We start from the raw sequence: 23,658 nt of genomic DNA, 5'->3' as shown, positions 1-23,658 counted from the left end.
GAATCATACTCTTGGTTTCATTTGGGATGAGCGAGAGAAGATTTCTGTGTGGTGTCTAAAGGGTCCCTTCTTACTTGGTTTTTCCAGACAATTTCCAGGCGGTAAATGTGTTACGTTATGAGAAGAAACAGACCCGTGCTTGTGAGAGACGTTGTTAGGCGTTACAAAAATGCACTGTGCCCGCTCTACTCCCTCCCTGATTCCCTTCTTTTGTTACAGCACTGAGAGAGGGGATCCATTCAGGAGCATTGCATTCCTTTAAAAGACACAAACCATAGGCACTGAAATGCAAATTCTATTTAACAAATAGATAGTCAAACCCTTATAGCAGGGATGTCAAAGTCATTCCACGGAGGTCCGAGTGTCTGCAAGTTTTTGATTTTTCCAATTAAGACCTAGACAACCAGGTGAGGGGAGTTCCTGACTAATCAGTGACCTTAATTCACCAATCAAGTACAAGGGTGGAGCGAAGACCTGCAGACATCCATCCCTCTGTGGAATGAGTTTGACACGTGCCTTATAGGATAACTGCTGACTTCTAATATAGTTACAAACAGAAACGTACACAGCAGATCCATTACTTCATGGTGTTGTTTTTATTATCCTCCTTTTATATGAGCTCTTTTGCAGCAGTTCAACTGTTGAAATCCAACAGAAACGTTTACCTTTTGAATAAATCACATTATATACAATTACATCATGTTACAGTGTTACTATCCAATCACATTTGACAGAATCACAGAATACTCCTTGTATATACCAGTGTAGCCTACCCAGCATCCCATACTGTTGAGTATACTGTACTTTGTACTGCGTGAGTAGAGATGCGTCCAGTGTAGGCTCCTACCATACTGTTCAGTATACTGTACGTTGTACTGCGTGAGTAGAGATGCGTCCAGTGTAGGCTCCTACCATACTGTTCAGTATACTGTACTTTGTACTGCGTGAGTAGAGATGCGTCCAGTGTAGGCTCCTACCATACTGTTCAGTATACTGTACTTTGTACTGCGTGAGTAGAGATGCGTCCAGTGTAGGCTCCTACCATACTGTTCAGTATACTGTACTTTGTACTGCGTGAGTAGAGATGCGTCCAGTGTAGGCTCCTACCATACTGTTCAGTATACTGTACTTTGTACTGCGTGAGTAGAGATGCGTCCAGTGTAGGCTCCTACCATACTGTTCAGTGCTGAAATACAGGTCAGTCCAGTCTATCCCCTGTTGTAGATTAATCCAGGGTGTACCAGGATTGGGGTCAAATTAGTTTTTAATTGACAATTGACTTTGTGAATTGAAAAATGCCCATAGAAAGCAATGGGCTATGTTCACTTCCTGAATTGACTTTATTGAAAACTGAATTGAACCCAACCCTGGCATGTATTCTGTGAAATCCAGCACTGGAACAGAGATGATGTCAGTGTATACACAGTAACATGTCTGTACAATATCATCCAGCCCTACAGGAATAAGAGGAGGAGGCCAAACAGAGCTGGAACAGAGATGATGTCAGTGTATACACAGTAACATGTCTGTACAATATCATCCAGCCCTACAGGAATAAGAGGAGGCCCAACAGAGCTGGAACAGAGATGATGTCAGTGTATACACAGTAACATGTCTGTACAATATCATCCAGCCCTACAGGAATAAGAGGAGGCCCAACAGAGCTGGAACAGAGATGATGTCAGTGTATACACAGTAACATGTCTGTACAATATCATCCAGCCCTACAGGAATAAGAGGAGGCCCAACAGAGCTGGAATAGGCAGCATGCTCTGTCTATCTGTCTATCATACTGCTCTACAGCATTCCACAAAGACATCAATAACATCATCACAGTGAGTTTCCCTTTGAGACAGTATGTGGCTCCATCGAACATATAGATACAATATTAAGGAGTAAAATGTTGGGTTTGTCAGCATTCCATCCATTCTGTTAGGAAGGCACATACAAACAACTCATTCATAAAGTAATTTAGAAGTCAATTCATAACAAATACTGATCTTGCAATTATTTGCCTTCAGTAGGGTCTGCATGATCTTCATATCTAGCTCATTTGATAGAAAAATATAGTGCCTTACTTTCATTCAGCTCAGTTACCGTGTAAATGTGGTAAAGCATCCATAGTTACAGAGAGCGAAAAACATCCATTGATCACTTGGCTGGTGGAGTTAGTGGCACCGGTGAGCAAAGACTAAATGCAACCTGTCTAAAGACTGTGGCATCAGAGTTGAAGTTAGCTGATAACATTAACATGGTCTCAATCCACTTTCTAGGAGTTTTAGGAGCACCTCGTACATTTGCATAAGACAGTGACATGAACAAAAACACATAAAATATTTAGAAATAGATCATTATTTACATTGTTGGTGTAGCCTGTTAACTTACATAGTGCACATCCCGAGAAAAATACAATGTTTTACCATCAAAGTCGTCGTTCGTGTGAACTCACACATAACCAATGTGGGGTATAGAATGTTCACAGGTAGGTATTTTATAGAAAGACACTGGAATCAAGTGTGGTTCATCACTCCAGAGAAGGGATTAGCTGAGGAGACTCAACACGACAGCATTTCTCGAGTCTTGGGAAGAAGACCGTCTCTATCCTGCCTTTCTCTGAGGCTCTGACAGATCACATCACTTCTTTCCATAGAGGGATGAGCTCTGGGTTTAACCACCCCCACCACCATGACCCAGCAGCAGCAGTGTGGCGGGGGCACCACTGTAAGGGCATATGTCCACACCGCTGGTGGCCTTTCACCCCTTGGACACATCTTAATGAGTCGGACCAGTCCTCGCCTGTCTGTTTGTGTGTCTGAACCAGATAGTGTAGGTGTATGAAACCAAGCAAAGGAAGTGAGTGTTTCTGTTGTGTGTAGGGCTCATATGAGCCTCTCCTCAGGGGGTACTTTGAGCACGCTGCCCATCTCCAGCCGTGCCCCTGCCACCTCCTGGGCACTGGGACTATAGGTGCCCTCTGACTGGCGCTTCTTGCGGGCGGTCAACACCATGAAGACCAGGGCCACCACAGCCAACAGCACACACAGGCTGGCCAGAGGGATGGCCACCACTAGCCAGGGCACACGCTCCCTCTGCTCCTGTCTCTATAGAGGGGACAGAACAGGACAACAGGCCTAATTTACTTCTCACTCAAACTGAGATTAGAGGAACTACAGTTAAAATAGATCCGATCAGATCTTTTGATCCAATCTGGTCTATGTATAAGCTTTTGATACTCAACATACATTAGCATTACATACTAGACTACTGTAACATATAAACCGACACTATGTACTGCTTACATGCAGACTGTCAGTTACTGAGTGCGATATGGGGAGATACAGTATGTGGTCACCTACATTGCTTTCACACTGTGTGCCGCTGAAGCCCGGCAAACACATACACTGGAAGCTGTTGAGTCGGTCCAGGCAGGTAGCACCGTTGAGACAGGAACTGGACTCACACTCATCTATCTCTGCCTCACACCTGGGAGAGAACTTTAGGGGTTCAACACAACACTGACACACCAGCAGTCCCACAGCTCGCTGTACTTACAACAGGAATGGCGAGCCACCCTTGGAGAACACTGAATTTGCACTGCCATACTACGGTGTGGTAGGATTTTTCTTGCAAGACATCATTGTATCATTCATTGCAGTGGGATTGTTATTATAAGCACATGCTACACTTAAACATCTTACAGTGTTTATTGATAAGCACAGTCACTCACATTTGATTCCATGTCTTTGTGGTTTATAAGTCAGTATTTGTGAATTTGGTTGTGTTTTCTGTGGATTCATGTTTCTTGTATTGCTATTGAACTTTGAACATTGAAATCTGAGAGAGTTGGGTGCACCCTAGTAAACTAAAGGCAGGATATATGGCCGTAGTCTATTGTACTATTGATGTATTTCATTCATATTGAGCTCATTGTACACATTTCACATATTAATATTTACTCAAGGTGATTCAGTTTTTGTCTTTGTATTTTTATTTATAAAATACTAGCAGGCATTCTTTTCCTAAATGATTCAGTTATGTGCTTTTCATTTCTCCCTACTACTCCAGTAGCGAACCTAACTGGCCCAATAGAGTTTAAGCTTAAACATACAATAGCCCATAGTGTTAAGCAATTGTTACACATTCCTCATGAAGCTGGTTGAGAGAACGCCAAGAGTGTGCAAAGTTGTCATCCAGGCAAAGGGTGGCTACTTCGAAGAATCTCAAATATAAAATATATTTTGATTTGTTCAACACTTTTTTGGTTACTACATGATTTCATATGTGTTATTTCATAGTTTTGATGTCTTCACTATTATTGTGAAATGTCGAAAATAGTCCAAATAAAGAAAAACCCTTGGATGAGTTGGTGTGTCCAAACGTTTGACTGGTACTGTATATTACAACAAACTCCATAAAAGGCTTAGGGCCAAGGGTTATTTCAACATAACATTGGCGATGTGTTGTCTTATGGAAACAAGTCTGAGGCACTGCATAATGGGCAGGTCTGTTTCATTGTCTTCTTCTTCTATCTTATTATGACGGTCCACAAACACCTCCGATCTCCAGCACCATGGGCACCCCCACAGTTAACATACACAACTCTTTCCACCGATACTACACATTCCTTTGCCCTCCTGCAGACTTCTCACATCTAGGAATGTCCCCCCTACATACTGCTGCAACATGACCATAAGCTTAGCACCTAAAACACTGTAATGGGTTTGGGACAAAATCTCTCATGGGATAAATTATACATCCTTGTCGGGAAAGACTCAGCAGGAAACTCTGCAGGAAAGACAGTATCCTTTCTGTTTCACCACACTCTTCACCGGATCTGTGTCGCACCAAATGGCAAGAATCACAGACACTGGGAAACTTCAATTTCAGTTGATCCTCCACACTTAACGCCACCCCCGTTATCACTCCGTTCAACAGCGCCTTGCTCCAGGGAGCAAAGAAAGTCACAGCTCTTGTCCCTAGTTGTGTGGTCTGGAACGCCCGCTCCCGCTGGACAGAAGAAACGCAACAAATCATCACTTCGAGTCCACTCCGAGTTACTTTCACCAATTCAACAGTCCCAACCTGACACCACATATGGATCTGCCAGAGGGCAAGAATCCAGCCTCTCCAAAAATCTCACTCCCACTCGGCCAGAAACATCTTTATCATCATCAGGACAAGGCTCAAACTAGGCGCTTTTCACCTCACCTGCCACCGCAGTTAATTCATCTTTTCACATTAAAATTCTTTCTGTAGCTCTTCCAAAAGTTCTGTGTGATCCACCATTCCATATTCACTCAAAACATGTTCCACTTTTCTTCTCCTTCATCAGATCTTCCAGAATTCTTGTGCGTTCCCCATTCCATATTTACTTATAATATGTTCCATTTTCTTATTTTTTTCCTGTCCGCCATCTTACCCCCACCTCATGGCCACACCGGCTGCCACATTCAATCACCATGCCATGCAACAAAAAAATGTTCTGGATGCTATATGATTATATAGAGCGTGTGCAGCTGAGAAAGCGCAATCAGCACAGCTGCTTCTCTCATGTTAGTGGGTCATTATGATCATTATCCATACTCAACCCTCCAGTAAGTTGTGACGAACTCACTTACAAAACTCAGTTTTGGATGAGACTTTATTGGACGTGACTTTATGGCCAAAATTATCCTATTTACACTTTGTATTCAATTTTGTCACTAAAATTTATGCTTCTGACTCATATCGATGCCACATAGGCCGTTTAAAACTAGAGAAGTTGGTTCTAAGAGGCAGTTGACCTTTAAGCCTAGTCCATTGAGCCTGCTTTTTGGTCCTTGAAAATGTGAAATGTATGAAATGATAGGTTTGTGATCTCACCAGTCCCCAGTGTATCCAGGCTTGCAGGTGCAGTTGGCACCCCAGATCCCATCCATGCAGACTCCACCGTTGTCACACTTCGTATCCTCATCACACTGCTGTGGAGGGAATCTCCGCCTACAGAACACACACATAATAGAGTCATTACAACTTCTACACAAACTAAACACACACACACAGTGTTGTGATTTTTCCAGTCAGAAGCATGCACATGTTTGTGGTACTCACTGACAGCGGCGGCCGCTGTATCCAGGGAGGCAGACGCAGTGGTAGTTGCCCGTCCCATCCAGACAGGAGCCCCCATTCAAACAGCTGTGTTCCAGGCAGTCATCCACCTCCTCATCACAGTCTCTGCCCCCCCAGCCTTTGTGACACTCACAACGGTAGTCTGCCAGCAGGTCTGTGCAGGTGCCATGGGCACAGGGGCCTGAGGCACACTCATCTGTGTTCCTCTGGCAGAACTGTCCTTCCCAGCCTGGGGCACAACTGCAGTTTAACAGGTTCCAGAGGTCCTGGCAGAAGCCCTGGTTTAGACAGGGCTGGGACTGGCACACATCGGCACCAACACACCCCATCTTGGGCTCCTGGCCCCCCTGCCTGATAAACCGGGCTGCCTGGGGGGCATCCTGGTCGTCCACCAGGGGTAGGTAGACTCCTCCCACCCTCAACTCCCCCAGACAGCCTGTGTAGTTCTCTGCCATCCACACAGTGGTGTTGTTGAGGAAGTTGAGATTCCCGGCTGTGCCCATGGTGCTGCCCACCCTGCGCCCGTCCACAGTGAGGCGCCAGCGGGACACAGGTTGCAGGGGGTCGGCCATGGCAAGGTGGAGATGGTGCCAGGCCCCATCTGAGATGGTCAAGTCACTGGTGAATGCCTGCAACTCCAGGCTGTTGCCGCTCAGTAGTTTGACTAGTAGGGAGGAGTTGAGCAGACCCAGACAGAAGACCTCTGCTCCGTTAGTGGCCCGCAGTAGTACGCCGTTCTCCTTCCGTGTACGTATGTCCACGGAGACACTAGTCACCGAGGCGACTAGCGAGCCGTTAGCAGTGAACTGCAGAGCGTTGCTCTCAAAGGTGGCATTAGTGAGACCTGGGGGAAGAGCAGTATCGTATATACACTTAGTATACAAAACATTAAGGAATACCTGCTCATTCCATGACATAGACTGGCCAGGTGAATCCAGGTGAAAGCTATGATCCCTTATTGATGTCACTTGTTAAATCCACTTCAATCAGTGTGGATGAAGGGGAGGAGACAGGATAAAGAAGGATTTTTAAGCCTTGAGACAATTGAGACATGGATTGTGTATGTGTGCCATTCAGAGTGTGAATTGGTAAGACAAAATATTTAAGTGCCTTTGAATGGGTTTTGGTAGTAGGTGTCAGGCGCACCGGTTTGTGTCAAGAATCGCAACGCTGCTGGGTTTTTCAACAGTTTCCCATGTGTATCAAGAATGGTCCACCACCCAAAGGACATCCAGCCAACTTGACACAACTGTCGGAAGCATTGGAGTCAACATGGGCCAGCATCCCTGTGGAACGCTTTCGACACCTTGTAATGTCCATGCCCTGACGGACTGAGGCTGTTCTGAGGGCAAAAGAGGGCGCAACTCCATATTAGGAAGGTCTTCTTAGTCATACCTTTCAATATGTAATATTCAGTATTATCTGCTATTTGTTATTTTGTGTGCATGTTTATGGCTGAAAGGGAGCCTAACCCTAACCCTGTCAGAAAGGGAGTGAGGGAGTGAGATAATGTATCAAAAATGTCCACTTACACTCATAACCGTCAACTAGATCCACACACTGGCTGCCCATGGCACAGGGGTCACTGACACACCACACGCGTGTATCACATCGCCTGCCAGAGAAGTTCATAGGACAGGTGCACTCAAAGTCATTCCAGGTGACCATGCACGTTCCTCCATTCTGACAGGGACCAGTCTGAGGAGAACTTAGAAATTAGTGTCTGTTACAAAGACTGAACTCAAGTCTTTATCAGGACCCTAACCTGACAAATCGAGTCAGCTCTTGTACCAAGTTTCCTTGAACAGTTACACCCACTTCCTGCAATAATACATCTCTAAAGATTAAAGTTGCCATTGATGTTACTGTACCTTGCATGCCTCATCACTGACACAGCCATCCAACACATTCTCAGCTTTGTTTGGGAAGTAGCACTGGTACGCTTCGTAGGAGTGGCACTCCTCCTTTGTGTGGTTGGGATACAGCTGCATGTGGTCCAGAGTGATGTCCTGCAGGCAGCCTTTGAAGTGACCTCCCCAGGGGGCAGTGGACTCCCCCGGTGGCAGACCCCCGATATACACCACATCCCCCTGTTCCATCCTCACCCTCCCCAGGGAGAGCTGTGTACCAGCCTGGCTGAACCCTACCTGACCCTGGCGTATTGTTATAGTAACCAGCTCCCTCTGTCCGCTGGTGAAGTAGATATTGTTAGAGAACAGAGTGGTGGGGGGGCTGTTGAAGACCAGGGTTCCCTCCCGCAGGTACAGGATGAGGTAGGCCCTCCTCCCTCTCCGCAGCTGGAGTAGCAGGCCGCTGGGATTCAGAGAGCGGAGGAAGAAGGAGATGTTGAAGTTCTCACCATCAGTTGTGTTGATGTTGAAGGCAGCATAGCTCACTGTTTCTTCATTACTGAATGTCCATGAGGGGTGTTCTGAGGCAAGAAACAAAAAGCAATGCTTTCAGTGTGAATGACAAAACCTATACAAACCAGTGTAGTTGAGGGAAACTGGTTGTGAGTTGAGTAACCCTCTTTAAATGACCGTACAGTGTCAACGCCTGGTGTTTACAGTTTATTGTATCGTTTTTACATCATCTTAAAAGCAATATTTGAAAACGAAAAAGTAAAGTAGTCAAGCTATAACAGTTCCTACCTTCTTCACACAGGGAGCCATGATGGGGTCGATGACACTCACATCTGAAGCTAGTCCACAGGTCAATACACTGCCCACGATGATGGCAGGGGTCAGGATGACACCAGTCAGTCTTGTTGCAGCCCAGCTCCATGTCTTGGACGTGCTCTCGAGAGAAATCCTGTGGCAGAACACGCTGGTGGTCAACTTGTAGATCCTCCACGCAGCCAATGAAACCCTTCCTACTGTCTGTGTTGGCCAGATACTTCTGGGGGGCTCCCCCCACATAGACTTCTGGGAATGATCCATGTTGGAAGAAGACCAGTTGGTTGTGTCCTTCGTTCTCCACCGTGCATCCCTCGTCATTGTCACAGACTGGTCCTTTGACCATCAGTACCAGCTTCTCATCCATGGTCACTTTGGCCTCATGCCAGTCTCCGTCGTTGACTGGGAGATGGTAGGTGGCCTGTAGCTTTTTCCCTGATCCAGCTCTAGCCTTGAGGAGACTCCCCACGATCTCCAGGGACACAAAGTAGTGCTCAGCCCCTCCGTAGAACAGAAGCATGTCAGGCAGAGTGGTCCTGAAGCGCAGCTGGACGTGGTGGTGATGGGGTTCTACTTCTGCCCTGCTCCTGTTAGCTGTAGGAGGGAGCTGAATGAGGATATAGCCCTCTGTGTTGAAGGAGAAGGTGGTGGGGATGCCGCAGTGCTTCCCAGTGAAGCCCGGGGGACAAAGGCAGGTGTGTCCATGCTCTTGTTCATCCTCATCCCCATCCCTGTCCTCATTACCATCCTCTTCTTGGCTTAGGATAGGCACACAGGGGGCTCCGTTCTCACACAGGTGTTCCCTGCAGCCAATCAGGCGGACGTCACAGTTATGGCCGCCCCACGGCTCCTCCCCTGGCTCCGCCTCCACACAGTGGCAGGTGTAGGCGTTGGAGCCGTCGTGGCAGGAACCTCCGTTCTGACAAGGCTCGCTTTCACACTCGTCGATGTCTACCTCACAGTGCACACCTGGAACGAAAACATAACACACCAGTAGTTCTTCATGTTATACATGTATCTGGATGAAGGGTTTTGTCATGTCGTTCTCTGCCAGACAGCACTGTCCCTCAGCCACACAGACAGATTCAGCAGGAGCATAAGGGTCTCCTGAACCAACCCAAATGAGTTAATCAGAGTCTCCCTAACCAAACCAAATGAGTTAATCAGAGTCTCCCTAACCAAACCAAATGAGTTAATCAGAGTCTCCCTAACCAAACCAAATGAGTTAATCAGAGTCTCCCTAACCAAACCCAATGAGTTAATCAGTCTCCCTAACCAAACCAAATGAGTTAATCAGAGTCTCCCTAACCAAACCAAATGAGTTAATCAGAGTCTCCCTAACCAAACCCAATGAGTTAATCAGAGTCTCCCTAACCAAACCAAATGAGTTAATCAGAGTCTCCCTAACCAAACCAAATGAGTTAATCAGTCTCCCTAACCAACCCAAATGAGTTAATCAGAGTCTCCCTAACCAAACCCAATGAGTTAATCAGTCTCCCTAACCAAACCCAATGAGTTAATCAGAGTCTCCCTAACCAAACCAAATGAGTTAATCAGTCTCCCTAACCAAACCCAATGAGTTAATCAGAGTCTCCCTAACCAAACCCAATTAGTTAATCAGTCTCCCTAACCAAACCAAATGAGTTAATCAGAGTCTCCCTAACCAACCCAAATGAGTTAATCAGAGTCTCCCTAACCAAACCCAATGAGTTAATCAGAGTCTCCCTAACCAAACCCAATGAGTTAATCAGAGTCTCCCTAACCAAACCAAATGAGTTAATCAGAGTCTCCCTAACCAAACCCAATGAGTTAATCAGAGTCTCCCTAACCAAACCAAATGAGTTAATCAGAGTCTCCCTAACCAAACCAAATGAGTTAATCAGAGTCTCCCTAACCAACCCAAATGAGTTAATCAGAGTCTCCCTAACCAAACCCAATGAGTTAATCAGTCTCCCTAACCAAACCCAATGAGTTAATCAGAGTCTCCCTAACCAAACCAAATGAGTTAATCAGAGTCTCCCTAACCAAACCCAATGAGTTAATCAGAGTCTCCCTAACCAAACCCAATGAGTTAATCAGAGTCTCCCTAACCAAACCAAATGAGTTAATCAGAGTCTCCCTAACCAACCCAAATGAGTTAATCAGAGTCTCCCTAACCAAACCCAATGAGTTAATCAGAGTCTCCCTAACCAAACCAAATGAGTTAATCAGAGTCTCCCTAACCAAACCCAATGAGTTAATCAGTCTCCCTAACCAAACCCAATGAGTTAATCAGTCTCCCTAACCAAACCCAATGAGTTAATCAGATATGGAACTAAGTAAACTGGCACGCATGGGACTTTCCAGGAAGCACCTGATTAGACTATGACAGTTTACTAATGATGAAATTACTGATGAAGGTAGCCTTACACAATTAAAGTAATGACTGGGACGTTAATTGAATTGATCTGACAGTTGAAATATTGGTAGGGATGTGAGCCCAGTTGCTCCTTTTCTTTCTGCATTCCAGCCAAATCACAGTTAAAAAACACTTGCTGTGAAGAATATTGCTAGGTTATTTACAGTATATATATAGTAAATCAATGGTACTTTAATACACTTAGTAAGAAATGAGCCCAGAAGGTTTATGCATCAGCAAAACCTACTAAAACTCCTCTACACACAAGTAAAAACAATATCATGTTCCATGTGCCCTCCTCCAGTCCCATACCTCCCCCACATAAACACACAGCCTGTCCTAGCAGCCCTTCCCTATAGTGTAAATCGGAGGTGTTTACCTGTCTGTCCCCATGACCCACACCACACAGCCAGCAGCAGTAGTAGCAGTAGCCTCCTCATTTTCGCAGAGCAGTGAACACACACATATAGCTTAACAGAAGAGATCCAACTCGTGCCCTTTCTCTCCCTCTCTCACACACACACACTCACACACACATACACACAGTCCATACACTCCCCTCTGTACCAGGCAGGCAGAAGTGATTACACGAGCCTAGCCCACCCTCCTTCTCTCCCTCCCTTTTGCCTGCATGCCTCCTTCCCTCGGCAGCCCAGCCAGGGCTCTAAGCCTCCCACCCAGCTGGCTTCTGTCAGTGCTGACAACAGGAATGTTGGGCTGCAGTCCCTCCTGATTGATGTTATGGATGCCCACTCGTGGCAGATGACATTTTAAGAGATGGGCTTGTGAGTAGAGGGGCTGAGCTTGACGAACGAAAAAGACAAATAAAATAGCTGAAAATGTATGCACTGGATAAACGCGTCTGGTAAATGACTAACAGTTTTTTTTTGCTCAGTATAACATAGGGGGAAAGGAGGGTCAAGGTGGGCTGGGATGAGGGAGGCTCTATGTCATTTATCCAGTTCCTGAGTACTATATCTGCACGTGCAAAGGAAACTCATGGAATCACAGATAATATGCAGTCATATTATCCTGTTGTGCAAGTGTGTGTTATGTCCCCTCTATTCTGCTGATGCCTGGTTACAACATATTGCTTCCAGTGCAAATAGCCTAGGACTAGGAGTATCACAATGCATGCTCTACTAATTGGTAACAGGTTTTGTTTTTGTGATGAGAGGGTCTTCGTGCCTGCTTTCGTTCATTAGCAGTTGATAAGGCTTAAGCAGCTTTGTGGTAATCTCTCTCTCCCCTGGTAAACTAGAGGAAAGACCTATGTTTAATGCACAGCCAGGACTACTGACATATGGCAGCAGGTTCTATGTTTAATGCACAGCCAGGACTACTGACATATGGCAGCAGGTTCTATGTTTAATGCACAGCCAGGACTACTGACATATGGCAGCAGGTTCTATGTTTAATGCACAGCCAGGACTACTGACATATGGCAGCAGGTTCTATGTTTAATGCACAGCCAGGACTACTGACATATGGCAGCAGGTTCTATGTTTAATGCACAGCCAGGACTACTGACATATGGCAGCAGGTTCTATGTTTAATGCACAGCCAGGACTACTGACATATGGCAGCAGGTTCTATGTTTAATGCACAGCCAGGACTACTGACATATGGCAGCAGGTTCTATGTTTAATGCACAGCCAGGACTACTGACATATGGCAGCAGGTTCTATGTTTAATGCACAGCCAGGACTACTGACATATGGCAGCAGGTTTTACGGGCTTTGTTGTTCTTCTACTGCCTTGCCCCTCCATATGGACTCCCCTCTTCACAGTCCTCAAGTCCAAAACGAATTCACGGCAACTCACAGTATTATACAGAGCCATGGTCGCATGGAACTCCCTTCCATCTCCAATTACTCAAGCAAACAGCAAAATCACCTTTCAAAACGGATTGAACAACATCTCATGGAACGGCGGGGACAGTGAGCGGACACACACAAACACACACACACACACAGACACACACATTGCTTTTCAGTTGTATTGTTTATATAGTTTTTTTAGTTGTATTGTTTGTGTATCGTTGCATTTTCACTTTGTGACTAACCTGTCTATTAGTGTCTCAGTGTTTGTTATGTTACGTTTTTTTGAGGACACCAGGTAGAGTAGCTTCAAAAACGAATGGGGATCCAAATAAACAAATACCTGCCCTGTCAAACCCCTGTACACGGCAGGTCACCCAAGAAACTGGATATATACTTTGTTTTATATTCAGTTGTTTTTCAGAGTTATTCATGGGTGGTTTTCCTGCCCACCTTCACGTGTACTGATGGTGGTATTCAAGTTTTCTAATGCCCAAGCAGACCAGTTCCAGCCAGAAGGATCAGCAGTGGCAGGATTAACCAATTATTGTTTTTCTCACTGCTCAGCAAGCATCTCCAAAGAGGGTTTAGGCATAAGTGCAATAACCGGCCAATTAGGGCCCCCAGCCCTAATCAGTCGGGGTCTCAATTTACTATTGAGAGTAAGAATAGTAGAATACACCAGGTTTCATTTCAAATGTTGGTTGTGCATTAGATTGGTAGTTAGTCTAAACTTGTAGTAATCATGGCCAAATACCGAACGGGCACTCAGGACACATGCACAGGGGCCCTGATCTTCAGGGGGCCCCCATTGATTGTGTTAGTCATTCTCACACACACATCATATTAAGATGGCATAAGTCATTACAAAATGTGCAGAATTGTAGGAAATTATCTGTAAAACTAGAAGTGTTCTCTTTTCCCTTGGCAAAATATGTAGAATTGCAGGAAATGAACTTTAAAACAAACATGTTTCTCTCTACCGTCAAGAGGGGGATTCATTTTCTCTGTAAAATGAAGTATATAATGAGCAGGTTAGGGGTTCTTTGCACATAAAGAGCTGTTTTATTACACAGTGAAAAATAGAGACAGTCTTACCTGTGAACCCCGGTAGACAGACACACCAATATGAGTTGACCAGGTCCTCACAGCTCCCTCTGTTCTGACACGGGGCGGACTCACACTCGTCCACATTCACTTCACAGCTCTCTCCTGCAAGAGACAGGACGCATTACTTACTTACTCAATAACTTACCCTTAACTCAAATTAACATTGACTACAATATCGAAGGATTCCAATTCAACCAGATCTTATTCTTAAATGATCCTGTTCCCATTCAATGATCATGAGGTCACCAAGTATGAATATGAGTCTTGTGCCTTACCAGCAAACCCAGGTTGGCAGTGGCAGAGGAACCCAGCTGCATCCTCATAGTTGAACTCCCTGTCTTCCAGCCCAGACAGCACCCCATTGTACAGCAACTCTGAGCGCTGGAAACACTCTCCTCCATTCTCACAGGGCTCCAGCTCACACTCGTCTATATCCACCTGGCAGTTCTTCCCTTCATAACCTGCATTACACACAGCCATTATTAAAACAGGACCACACTGTACCACCTTGTTCAATACACACATACAGTATCTATCATCATGTCTTTATGCATCAAAACACAACAGTATGATGTGTTCTCCCATATTATGATACATTATTGAGGATCATCTTTGTTTTCCTACTGCTCATGGCCCTGCAGCTGCACCAGTTCTGCACTAGATGGCACTGTGGTGTGACTAGTACTACACTATTGCAGACTATTATAGGTTTTTCGCTATGTCTCATTCAACTCCCCCTTCTTGTCCTCTAAACTACATACCTTTTACCCTTTATCTCATTGATTTATGTCTGGGAAACTCCAAGAACCCAATCTTACCAAGAAGAGGGTTTCAAATGTCTCTGAAAGACTGCGCCTGGAGTTTTTCATTTCAACATACTCCTGACACTTAGGATGTTCCCATATACTCGCTGTTTTAGTGTCAGATAGCAGATCAAATTGCCTTGTCCAATAAACCCTGCATGTGTAGTACTTCCTGTAGGGTAGCGAAAGCTATGCAGACATGTTACTACTCCCTCATTTGGTGAGAAGTGGGTACACAGCGGGAGTATTTGGTGTGTGTACCTGGCCAGCAGAAACAGCCATATTGGTTGATTCCCTCTACGCAGGTAGCTCCATTCTGGCAGGGGTCAGAAGCACACTCTGGGATGTCCACTTCACATTGCTCTCCTGTAAAGCCTGTCCCAGTGCAGTCACACTCATAGCTGAGGAGGAAAGTTACAGAGGCAAATTAGATCCATCTTATTTCAGTGAAACTGGGACAGCTTTGATGTATAAAGTTGTTATTTTGTGGGGCAGTCCCACTCCTTGCTTTATTTAGTTTTATTGGACAGGACAAAGGTAGAAAGGAAAGATAGAGGTGAGATTGCATTGAAACAGCAGTGGGCCTGATCCTAAACAGTTTAGACCACGACAACTCCTTAGACCACCTTTAGGGCATTTTTTGACTAACAAATGTAATTGGTTCAATCTAACGTATCTCTGTCTTATCAACCCAGGTCTGATGAAGCTCTATCAGGTTTTCCTAAATTCCCAACCTCATGTTTAATTACCATCCGAATAAGCGGATTGATCCTTATCCTTTCCCTGTTAAACTTTACTGTCTGGAAGGAATCAATCGGCTGACATACTGCTCACCGACACATTGGGGTTAAGCAGCTGATTCAGCCTATAAGAGGAGAAAGAGTAGGAGCCGCCTTACCTGTTCACCAGGTCTGTGCAGTTGCCCTCGTTGAGACAGGGTCCACTGGCACACTCGTCAATGTCCAGCTCACATTCATGGCCCTCGTACCCGGACACACACTCACATGTGTACAGACCCACATGGTCATGGCAGCTGGCTCCATTCTGGCAGGGCTGCTCCTCACAGTCATCTATCTCCACTTCACAGTTCACCCCTGCCACACACAGCACAGACACAGCTTCATATGATGGGTTTCACCATGAGGAAAACAACTGAGCTCTGAGGTCCAATGGAGCAACACTAAACGCTTGTAGTTTCTATATGAGGTTGGTTTAGTAGTGAACTCTTAACTAAAGGCACTGAATTAAGAAGAAAGGGTAGCTCCCTCACTCTCTAAGACAGCAGGATGCTGACCTAAACAGAGACCGTCTCACCTTTGAATCCAAGAAGACAGTTGCACTCATAGTGGTCCACCTCATTGGCACAGGTCCCGTTGTTCTCACATGGCCGCGACGCACACTCGTTAATGTCCAGGTCGCAGTGGTAGCCTTGGAAACCAGGCACACAGAAGCACTGGTATCCGTTGATGCCGTCTTTACAGATGGCTCCGTTCTGACAGGGGAGTGACTTACAGTCATCTATGTTCTCCTCACAGTCCCTCCCCTGGAGACCCGGGCCACACTGGCACACGTACCCATCCGGTGTGCCAACACAGGTGGCATCGTTATGGCACGGCTCCTCAGAGCAGTCAATGATCCTCTCCTGGCACGCTTCTCCTCCATAGCCAGGGGGACAGTGGCAGGTGTAGCCGTCCACCCTGTCCACACAGTGAGACCTGACACCCCCTTTACATGGGTTGTCCAAACACCTGCTGATGTTGAGTGTGCAGTTGGTCCCTGCGAAGCCGACAAGGCAGTGGCAGGTGTAGACCCCTGTGCCCAGTGTGCTGGTACAGTTGGTGCAAGGGGCATCGTAGACACAGGGATCGTACAGCTCCTTACAGTCCTTGCCCGTGTAGTGGACTGGCCATCTGGGGCAGAGACACGTGTAGTTACCCATATAGTCCAAACACGTACCTCCATTCTGACACGGGGATGACAGACACTGGTCTGCTGCTGTGCACAGTATACCTGTAGGCAAGAAATAAAAGACTCCATATTTAACATGAATGAGTAGACCTTAACAAGCTCCAAAGTTTGACTTGATGAAACTGCTGTGAGAAAATCTGGTAAGAAAGTCTGGTAAGAAAGCCTGGTAAGAAAGTCTGGTAAGAAAATCTGGTCAGAAAGTCCGGTAAGAAAGTCTGGTAAGAAAGTCTGGTAAGAAAGTCTGGTAAGAATGTCTGGTAAGAAAGTCTGGTAAGAATGTCTGGTAAGAAAGTCTGGGGAAGAAAGTCTGGTAAGAAAGTCTGGTAAGAAAGTCTGGTAAGAAAGTCTGGTAAGAAAGTCTGGTAAGAAAGTCTGGTAAGAATGTCTGGTAAGAAAGTCTGGTAAGATTGTCTGGTAAGAAAGTCTGGTAATCTGCACACTTGTGGGCACACAGCTCCCCTGGGACTTCAGTGCAGAAGACACATCAGCCCCAGCAGAGAAGCTCAAGATTGAACTACACTCAACTTTCTAGTTCTCCCCTTTAGTTAACACTATCAACATTTCCCTCTACAGTGGGAATTTACAATTTTAGCCACTTTCAATGCAACATACTGAAACAAAACGAACTATGCAAGAGATTTTCTTGTAGGCAGAAAGCACCAAATTAGGATTCTATTGAATTGACAGGCATGACTCTAAAGACAAGTGTGACATAACCAATCAGAGCTGCAGTATCCCTATATGCAATTGGATAGTGGTCCTATGTGGATCTGTACCATTCGCTTTGAACTGGACTGTGTTTACTGCATGAGTGGTCCCGAGTAGATGAACTTGTATTGAGATCAAAGCGAGAGCTGCATGTTGCTACATGTCCACATTTGTTCATATTATTTGTGAGTAAGTGAGTTAATAGCCCAGTTATAGCTCATTTCTAGTCATCGATGGGGGAGTGGTTGCTTCCTACAAGAGCACAAAACGTGAGCATTTCTAGCCATCTTTCAAAAGTGAGTCAGGTAAAGAGCATTTTATCTGTTAAAGGGGCAGTGTTGTATTTTGAGACAGGCTTGCATAAGTTAAGTGGCCAATAGGCAGAGGGTAGCATAATGTGTCTGATTCTCTGTAATATTGGTATGAGGATCATAATGGACTTTATTTTGTAAAGTGGATTCTTGCATCAAACAACATATTGTCAGTCACCTGCTTGTCTGAAGGACAAGTGGATAAACAGGTTAATGTCAAGCCCTGCATGTTTTTTTCAAAATGTCTCACGGAATGTAGGCCTACATTGAACAACACACATTGGCTGCTACTGTAGGCTGAATGATAGAACCGCTGCAGTTTTTCCATGTTAAAATGTTATGGGATGCATTTTCTCCATTGATTTTGATAGTAGACCACTCTGATAGGCCTACATTATGATCAAATATCCACAGTAGCCTAAAGCGGGTACAGTCTCAGTGTTCACAGTAAACGCATGCCAGAAGTCGCACAGAATTTTCACAAGGTTCAAATTTGCGTTCAGCAGACCTGAAATTAGCTCAGTGCCTACATTTTTTTGAGGGAACATTGCCAATGAGATTACCAAGTAGTAGCACTGAGAGTTTTTATAGGCGTGACATCCTACAAGCTCATTAGTAGACTAATACACCAGCTACAGTACCTTTGACCTCTCCCTTTGTCTCTGATTTTGAGGCGCTTACAGAGCACTCTCTTAATGAAGAGTAAAAAGCCCCACTTCCCTCTCTTTCTAGTCTCTACAGTGAACACAGCAGATGGTGATAGGAGTAACTAACAATCCTTGTGTGAGCAGCTGTTACCTGAGACTTCATCAATGTTAGTTCCTTTCACTCTGACCACTACTTCATTCACTAGTTTAATAATCACAGACTGTTTGACCCTGGTTCGATTTTCCGCTATAGTTGTTGAGGACATAGCAAACACTATCTTTGCAGAATTTCCTTAATGGAAAAGAATAAGCTGACAGTGCTAAAATATTTGAATATGAAGGGGACAAAACTGTGGAACTGCCCCTCCCTACCTTCAAGCTATACTCAAACCCTACACCCCAACCCAAGTACTCCTCTGGTCTCTTGGCCCTCCTACCCATCCCACTCAGCCCAGTCAAACCTCTTCTCTGTCCTCCCACCCCTATGGAAGGGCAGCTCCCGCTCAGCCCAGTCAAACCTCTTCTCCGTCCTGGCACCCCTATGGTGAAACCAGCTTCCCCCTGACGCTCGGACAACAGAGTCTGCCCATCTTCTGAAAACATCTGAAACACTGCCTCTTCAAAGAGTATCCCCCCCCCCATTACTTACTATGACTGATGTGGTTGTCTCATCTATCTATCTCTCTTAAGATAAATGCACTAACTGTAAGTTACCACAACAGTCATAGTAAGTAAGTTGCTTTGGATAAAAGTGTCTGCTAAATGACTCAAATGTCAAATGTAAATGCTGTGTGAGTCCTGATAATGTGTTCCTCATTAAACATTACGTTTATGGAATGTGTATGTTGTCTTAAATCCTGATTTGATTAGATTACTAAAGTATCGACTTAATGAACACAGATGTATAGCTTCTGGCTTATCAGAGTTATTCAATATACTGGTATTGTTTATATTGTATTTAACAAGGTTCATTAGAAGGGATTTATAACATATGAGAGTTGTTTCCGTCACTCACAGTTTATAGGTAGGTCACATTGTGAATACTTCTCTGTCCCTTCCCACTAGGCACAGACATCAATTCAATGTCTATTCCACATTGGTGGAACATCATTTCATTTAAATGACGTGAAAACAACTAGTGTATGCCAGTGGGTTGTTAGTCACCCCTCCTTATAAAACACCTATCTCTCTATCCATAGTAACACCTACAACTGCCATTTATTTATCCAGGCAAGTCAGTTAAGAACAAATTCATATTTTCAATGACGGCCTAGGAACAGTGGGTTAACTGCCTTGTTCAGGGGAAGAACAACAGATTGTTTACCTTGTCAGCTCAGGGATTTGATCTTGTAACCTTTCGGTTACAACGCTTTAACCACTAGGCTACCTGCCGCCCCATACCATTTAGCACGTCTACATACAGTTCCTTTGTCACCCCTAACACCTATCGGGTACCTTCATGTTAACCCTAACACACCTGTTACTATAATGTGACCACCCATAGTGCTGAAGAGCTGCAGGGTGGGCAGGCTTTTGATCGAGTTCAGCACCTGATTCAATGAATCAATTTATCATCACATAGATTAGTTGTGTGTGATCAGGTTTGTGATTATTGGCAAAATCCAGCACAACTTGTTGCTCTCCATGACAAGTGTTGGAGACCACTGACCACTGATCATTTCCTGCTGTAACGCAGTGTGTTACAGTCTACTTGCTGTCAGTCAGTCTGCTTCCCCTGCTGTAATCTGTCTGTTCGAAACACCTTCCCTGTTCTCTACTAATGCCCTGATACCCCAGACACACTGGAATGTTGGTTTCAGCCCCCAGTTTAATCAGTTCCTCCTACTCTCAACCCATCAACCCACAAGCTTCCCTTAACCCATGGTGTTTCCATTAGAGAGTGTGTTTAACATGCACACATGTTTACACTCTCATCCTCCAGACATAATCATAATGCATAGGATTTACACTGAGTACACAAAACATTAGGAACCGGTACTGGTCACAGAGTGTACTGCAGAGCATTGCTCTCAAAGGTACCGTGAGTGATACCTGGGGGAAGAGCAGTATGTCAGTAAGGTAATATCGTATATACACTGAGTACACAAAACATTAAGAACAAAGGACATCCAGCCAACTTGACACAACTGTGGAAAGCATTGAAGTCAACATGGGCCAGCATCTCTGTGGAATGCTTTCAACACCTTGTAGAGTCCATGCCCCTGACGAATTGAGGCTGTTCTGAAGGCAAAAGGTGGTGCAACTCAATATCAGGAAGGTGTTCCTAATGTTTTGTGCACTCAACGATGCTTAAGTAGTGTAGTGTAGCTGGTACACATGGACCCCATGTCAGACTAGTAGTAGTGTGGGGGGTGGTTGGTTTAAACAGTGGGGGTCTCTGACTGGTCTATCCTGCTGCAGCCAGACCAGTCATCCCTGAAACATTCCAATGTGTTGATGTCATTGCTGCCTCCCGTGTCATGAAACAGTTCATAAATCAGGGTTATGGGCAGATTACGGCGCTGTTCTCTGGCACTGCACTGCACCAAGCACTTGACCCCCAGGAATTAAGATAAACACAGAGCAGAGCCAGGTACTTGTCATGGGACCATCCTAACGTAGTACGCAGGTAGAGTAAAATAACAGAGAGTTGTCAGCTGTCTGTGCAGAGATGGATCCCAGCCTCAACTCTAGAGTGAGTCTGTCAGAGCATCCCTCTAACAGTGTGTGAGAACGCAGCAGGAAGATAGTAGATGATTAATAGTTATTATATAGGAGAACTTCTTCCCTGCCCCGTGATAACAGTTACCAACAATAGTTAGTCAACATAACCTTTACATATACTCCAAGTCAAATGTCAATTGAAACCCACACTGTGAGGTATGGACCAATGATGCCATGACTAATGTGAGAGGACGCTCCTGGCTCTAACACAAGTTTTAGTTAGAGGAATTCTATTTGGTCACCACAGGGGACTGCTAGCCAAGCCATGCCAGTGTGGAGCTTTCTCCTAAACTGTATTCATTATCAAAAGGCTACACTGTGGTGATTCACTTCGCTTTAAAAAGCACAAATTCTCAACGTTTAGTCACAGTTATCCTGTGATGTCAGTCAGAGATTTAAAGGTTTGTGTTTCATGTGGGTTTAACCATATTGTTGTCAAGATAGTATTTTATATGAACAATGGTTGATTCAATATTGTAGATATTTTTCCATCAGCCATAAAATCTAAATATCCTGTTTGTTTTTCCACACTTCTCCGAACACTTGCCTCTCTCTCCATTCATAGTTTAGACAAAAAGTGGTGCAGACTCTTAACCCGTCACCATGGTGATGGGTAACAATGGCCCCTGCATGCAATCCGCTCTAGCCGTCCCGTCCTGTCAGTCTGTCCAATTTAACGAGGTTCAGACGCTTCCCACAGGGCATCAGGAAAAATGGGTCAACGCATCATTAGGTGGGGTTCAAAATATCCTCCACCCAACGGCACCCCAATCCCACACCCCAATCCCTCCTGTCTTCATCTCTCTACTAATCCTAAAGCTTCTATCATAGAAGACATGGGTTATCAGAGATTAATAACAAAAGCCAATTATCTCACCGTGTTAGTTGATTGTGAACTATGAAGTAATTAATGATAAGGTGATAATTCTCAAGAGAATTATACCTTCAATTGTCTTACATAGTAATGGATGATAAATTATTGTGACATACGTTTTACCACAATTCTTCTTTTATGTATGCTATGTTACAAATGTTTGATAGCTCTCTTCTTGGGGCTAGTCTATCTTGGTTCTCTTAAAGAGATGTATAAATAGGACCAGCCGTATAATTAAAGAATAAATAACTTATTGAAGGGAGACTGCACTCAGCTTAACATCAACTACAACAACCTGTCTGCCAGCTGGCCTCTAAACACTTGTCCTCCTGTAACATCCTCCCACCTTGCTAATGCCCTATTACAGCCCTGTCCCTATCTCCTACACACACACACACACACACACATTTTCACATCACTACTTTCCCCATTAATACACACACATACAAGTGCACACACACTTCTCACAACAACAAATGGAATATTGTAGTATTCATACACCTAGTAGTTGATCAACAGTCCTACCCAGTTTGAACATTATCATGCCGAGCAGCAAAGTTCTTTGGGACTTGAAAAGAAACCTCCCAAACTCCATGGCAGTGATGGGACCCACTGGGTCCCGTAACGTCCAGCCTGAGAACTGCTGCCTGTCACTCCTCCACAGGGTCCCCGCCCAGCATACTGGTCCAGCCGATCAACTCTCTGCTCTAATAGAAGTTAGCTGGAAGTGTGCTGCAGGCTCTCCATGCTTGGTCAGTAGTCAGTACTGTGAGTGTGTGTGTGAGCTCTCTGGGGATAGTGCTTGGCTGGCTAGAGTAAGGCAGAGTAATCACCCTTCAGAGAGGCCAAAGAAAGCATGGCCTGGACTCACTGACATGGACTGATTCTCTCTCTAGCACTCTCTCTTTCTACTACACCCATTTGTCCTCTTTCCTCCTCTCTCTTCATTCCTCTCTCCCCACTTTATTTCACTTTCTGAAACCAAACATAAACGCAACATGCAACAATTTCATTGATTTGACTGAGTTACAGTTCATATGAGGAGAAAAATGCATTAGGTCCTAATCAGATATGCATCTGTTGGTCACAGACACATGACACAAAAAAATGGGCCTCAGGATCTCGTCATGGTATTTTTGTGCATTCAAATTGCAAATCAAATCAAATCGCCAAATGGTCTTGTGTTTGTTGCCTGTAGCTTATGCCTGCCCATACCATAACCCCACACCACTATGTTCACAACATTGACATCAACAAACCGCTCGCCCACACAATGCCATACACGTGGTCTGCGGTTGGGAGGCCGGTTGGACGTACTAACAAATTCTCTAAAACGTCGTTGAGGCTGTTGGTACAGAAAATAACTTTAAATTCTCTGGCAACAGCTCTGGTGGACATTCCTGCAGTCAGCATGCCAATTACATGCTCCCTCAACACTTCAGACGTCTCTGGCACTGTGCTGTGACAAAATTGCACATTTTAGAGAGGCCTTTAATTGTCCCCAGCACAAGG

At 44.9% G+C, this 23,658-nt stretch overlaps 1 protein-coding gene across 1 annotated transcript; it reads right to left on the bottom strand.

Annotated features, from left to right (window-relative positions):
- Positions 1-573: 573 nt before the first annotated feature.
- LOC109877832 (protein crumbs homolog 2) lies at positions 574-22,909 on the bottom strand. The gene is made up of 13 exons (XM_020470053.2): positions 22,672-22,909; positions 16,229-16,924; positions 15,813-16,008; positions 15,176-15,315; positions 14,387-14,572; positions 14,100-14,213; positions 8,760-9,752; positions 7,980-8,539; positions 7,641-7,806; positions 6,091-6,952; positions 5,863-5,979; positions 3,357-3,483; positions 574-3,101 (listed from the first exon to the last, which is right to left on the bottom strand). Exons 1-13 carry the CDS (start codon positions 22,739-22,741, stop codon positions 2,880-2,882), a joined length of 4,449 nt encoding a protein of 1,482 aa, XP_020325642.1. The 5' UTR covers positions 22,742-22,909; the 3' UTR covers positions 574-2,879.
- Between the last annotated feature and the right edge of the window lie 749 nt (positions 22,910-23,658).

Source organism: Oncorhynchus kisutch, linkage group LG3, assembly GCF_002021735.2.
Source record: "Oncorhynchus kisutch isolate 150728-3 linkage group LG3, Okis_V2, whole genome shotgun sequence".
NCBI lineage: Eukaryota > Metazoa > Chordata > Actinopteri > Salmoniformes > Salmonidae > Oncorhynchus > Oncorhynchus kisutch.
The sequence above is the reverse complement of the archived record's forward strand: the minus strand, read 5'-3'. Positions and strand labels throughout refer to the sequence as shown.

Coding starts and splice junctions, on each gene's coding strand:
- LOC109877832 (XM_020470053.2), bottom strand. CDS start 22,741: ATGGAGTTTGGGAGGTTTCTTTTCAAGTCCCAAAGAACTTTGCTGCTC. Junction 16,009..16,228: donor CTGTCTTCTTGGATTCAAAG/GTGAGACGGTCT, acceptor TGTGTGTGGCAG/GGGTGAACTGTGAAGTGGAG. Junction 3,484..5,862: donor CCTGGATACACTGGGGACTG/GTGAGATCACAA, acceptor GTTCTCTCCCAG/GTGTGAGGCAGAGATAGATG.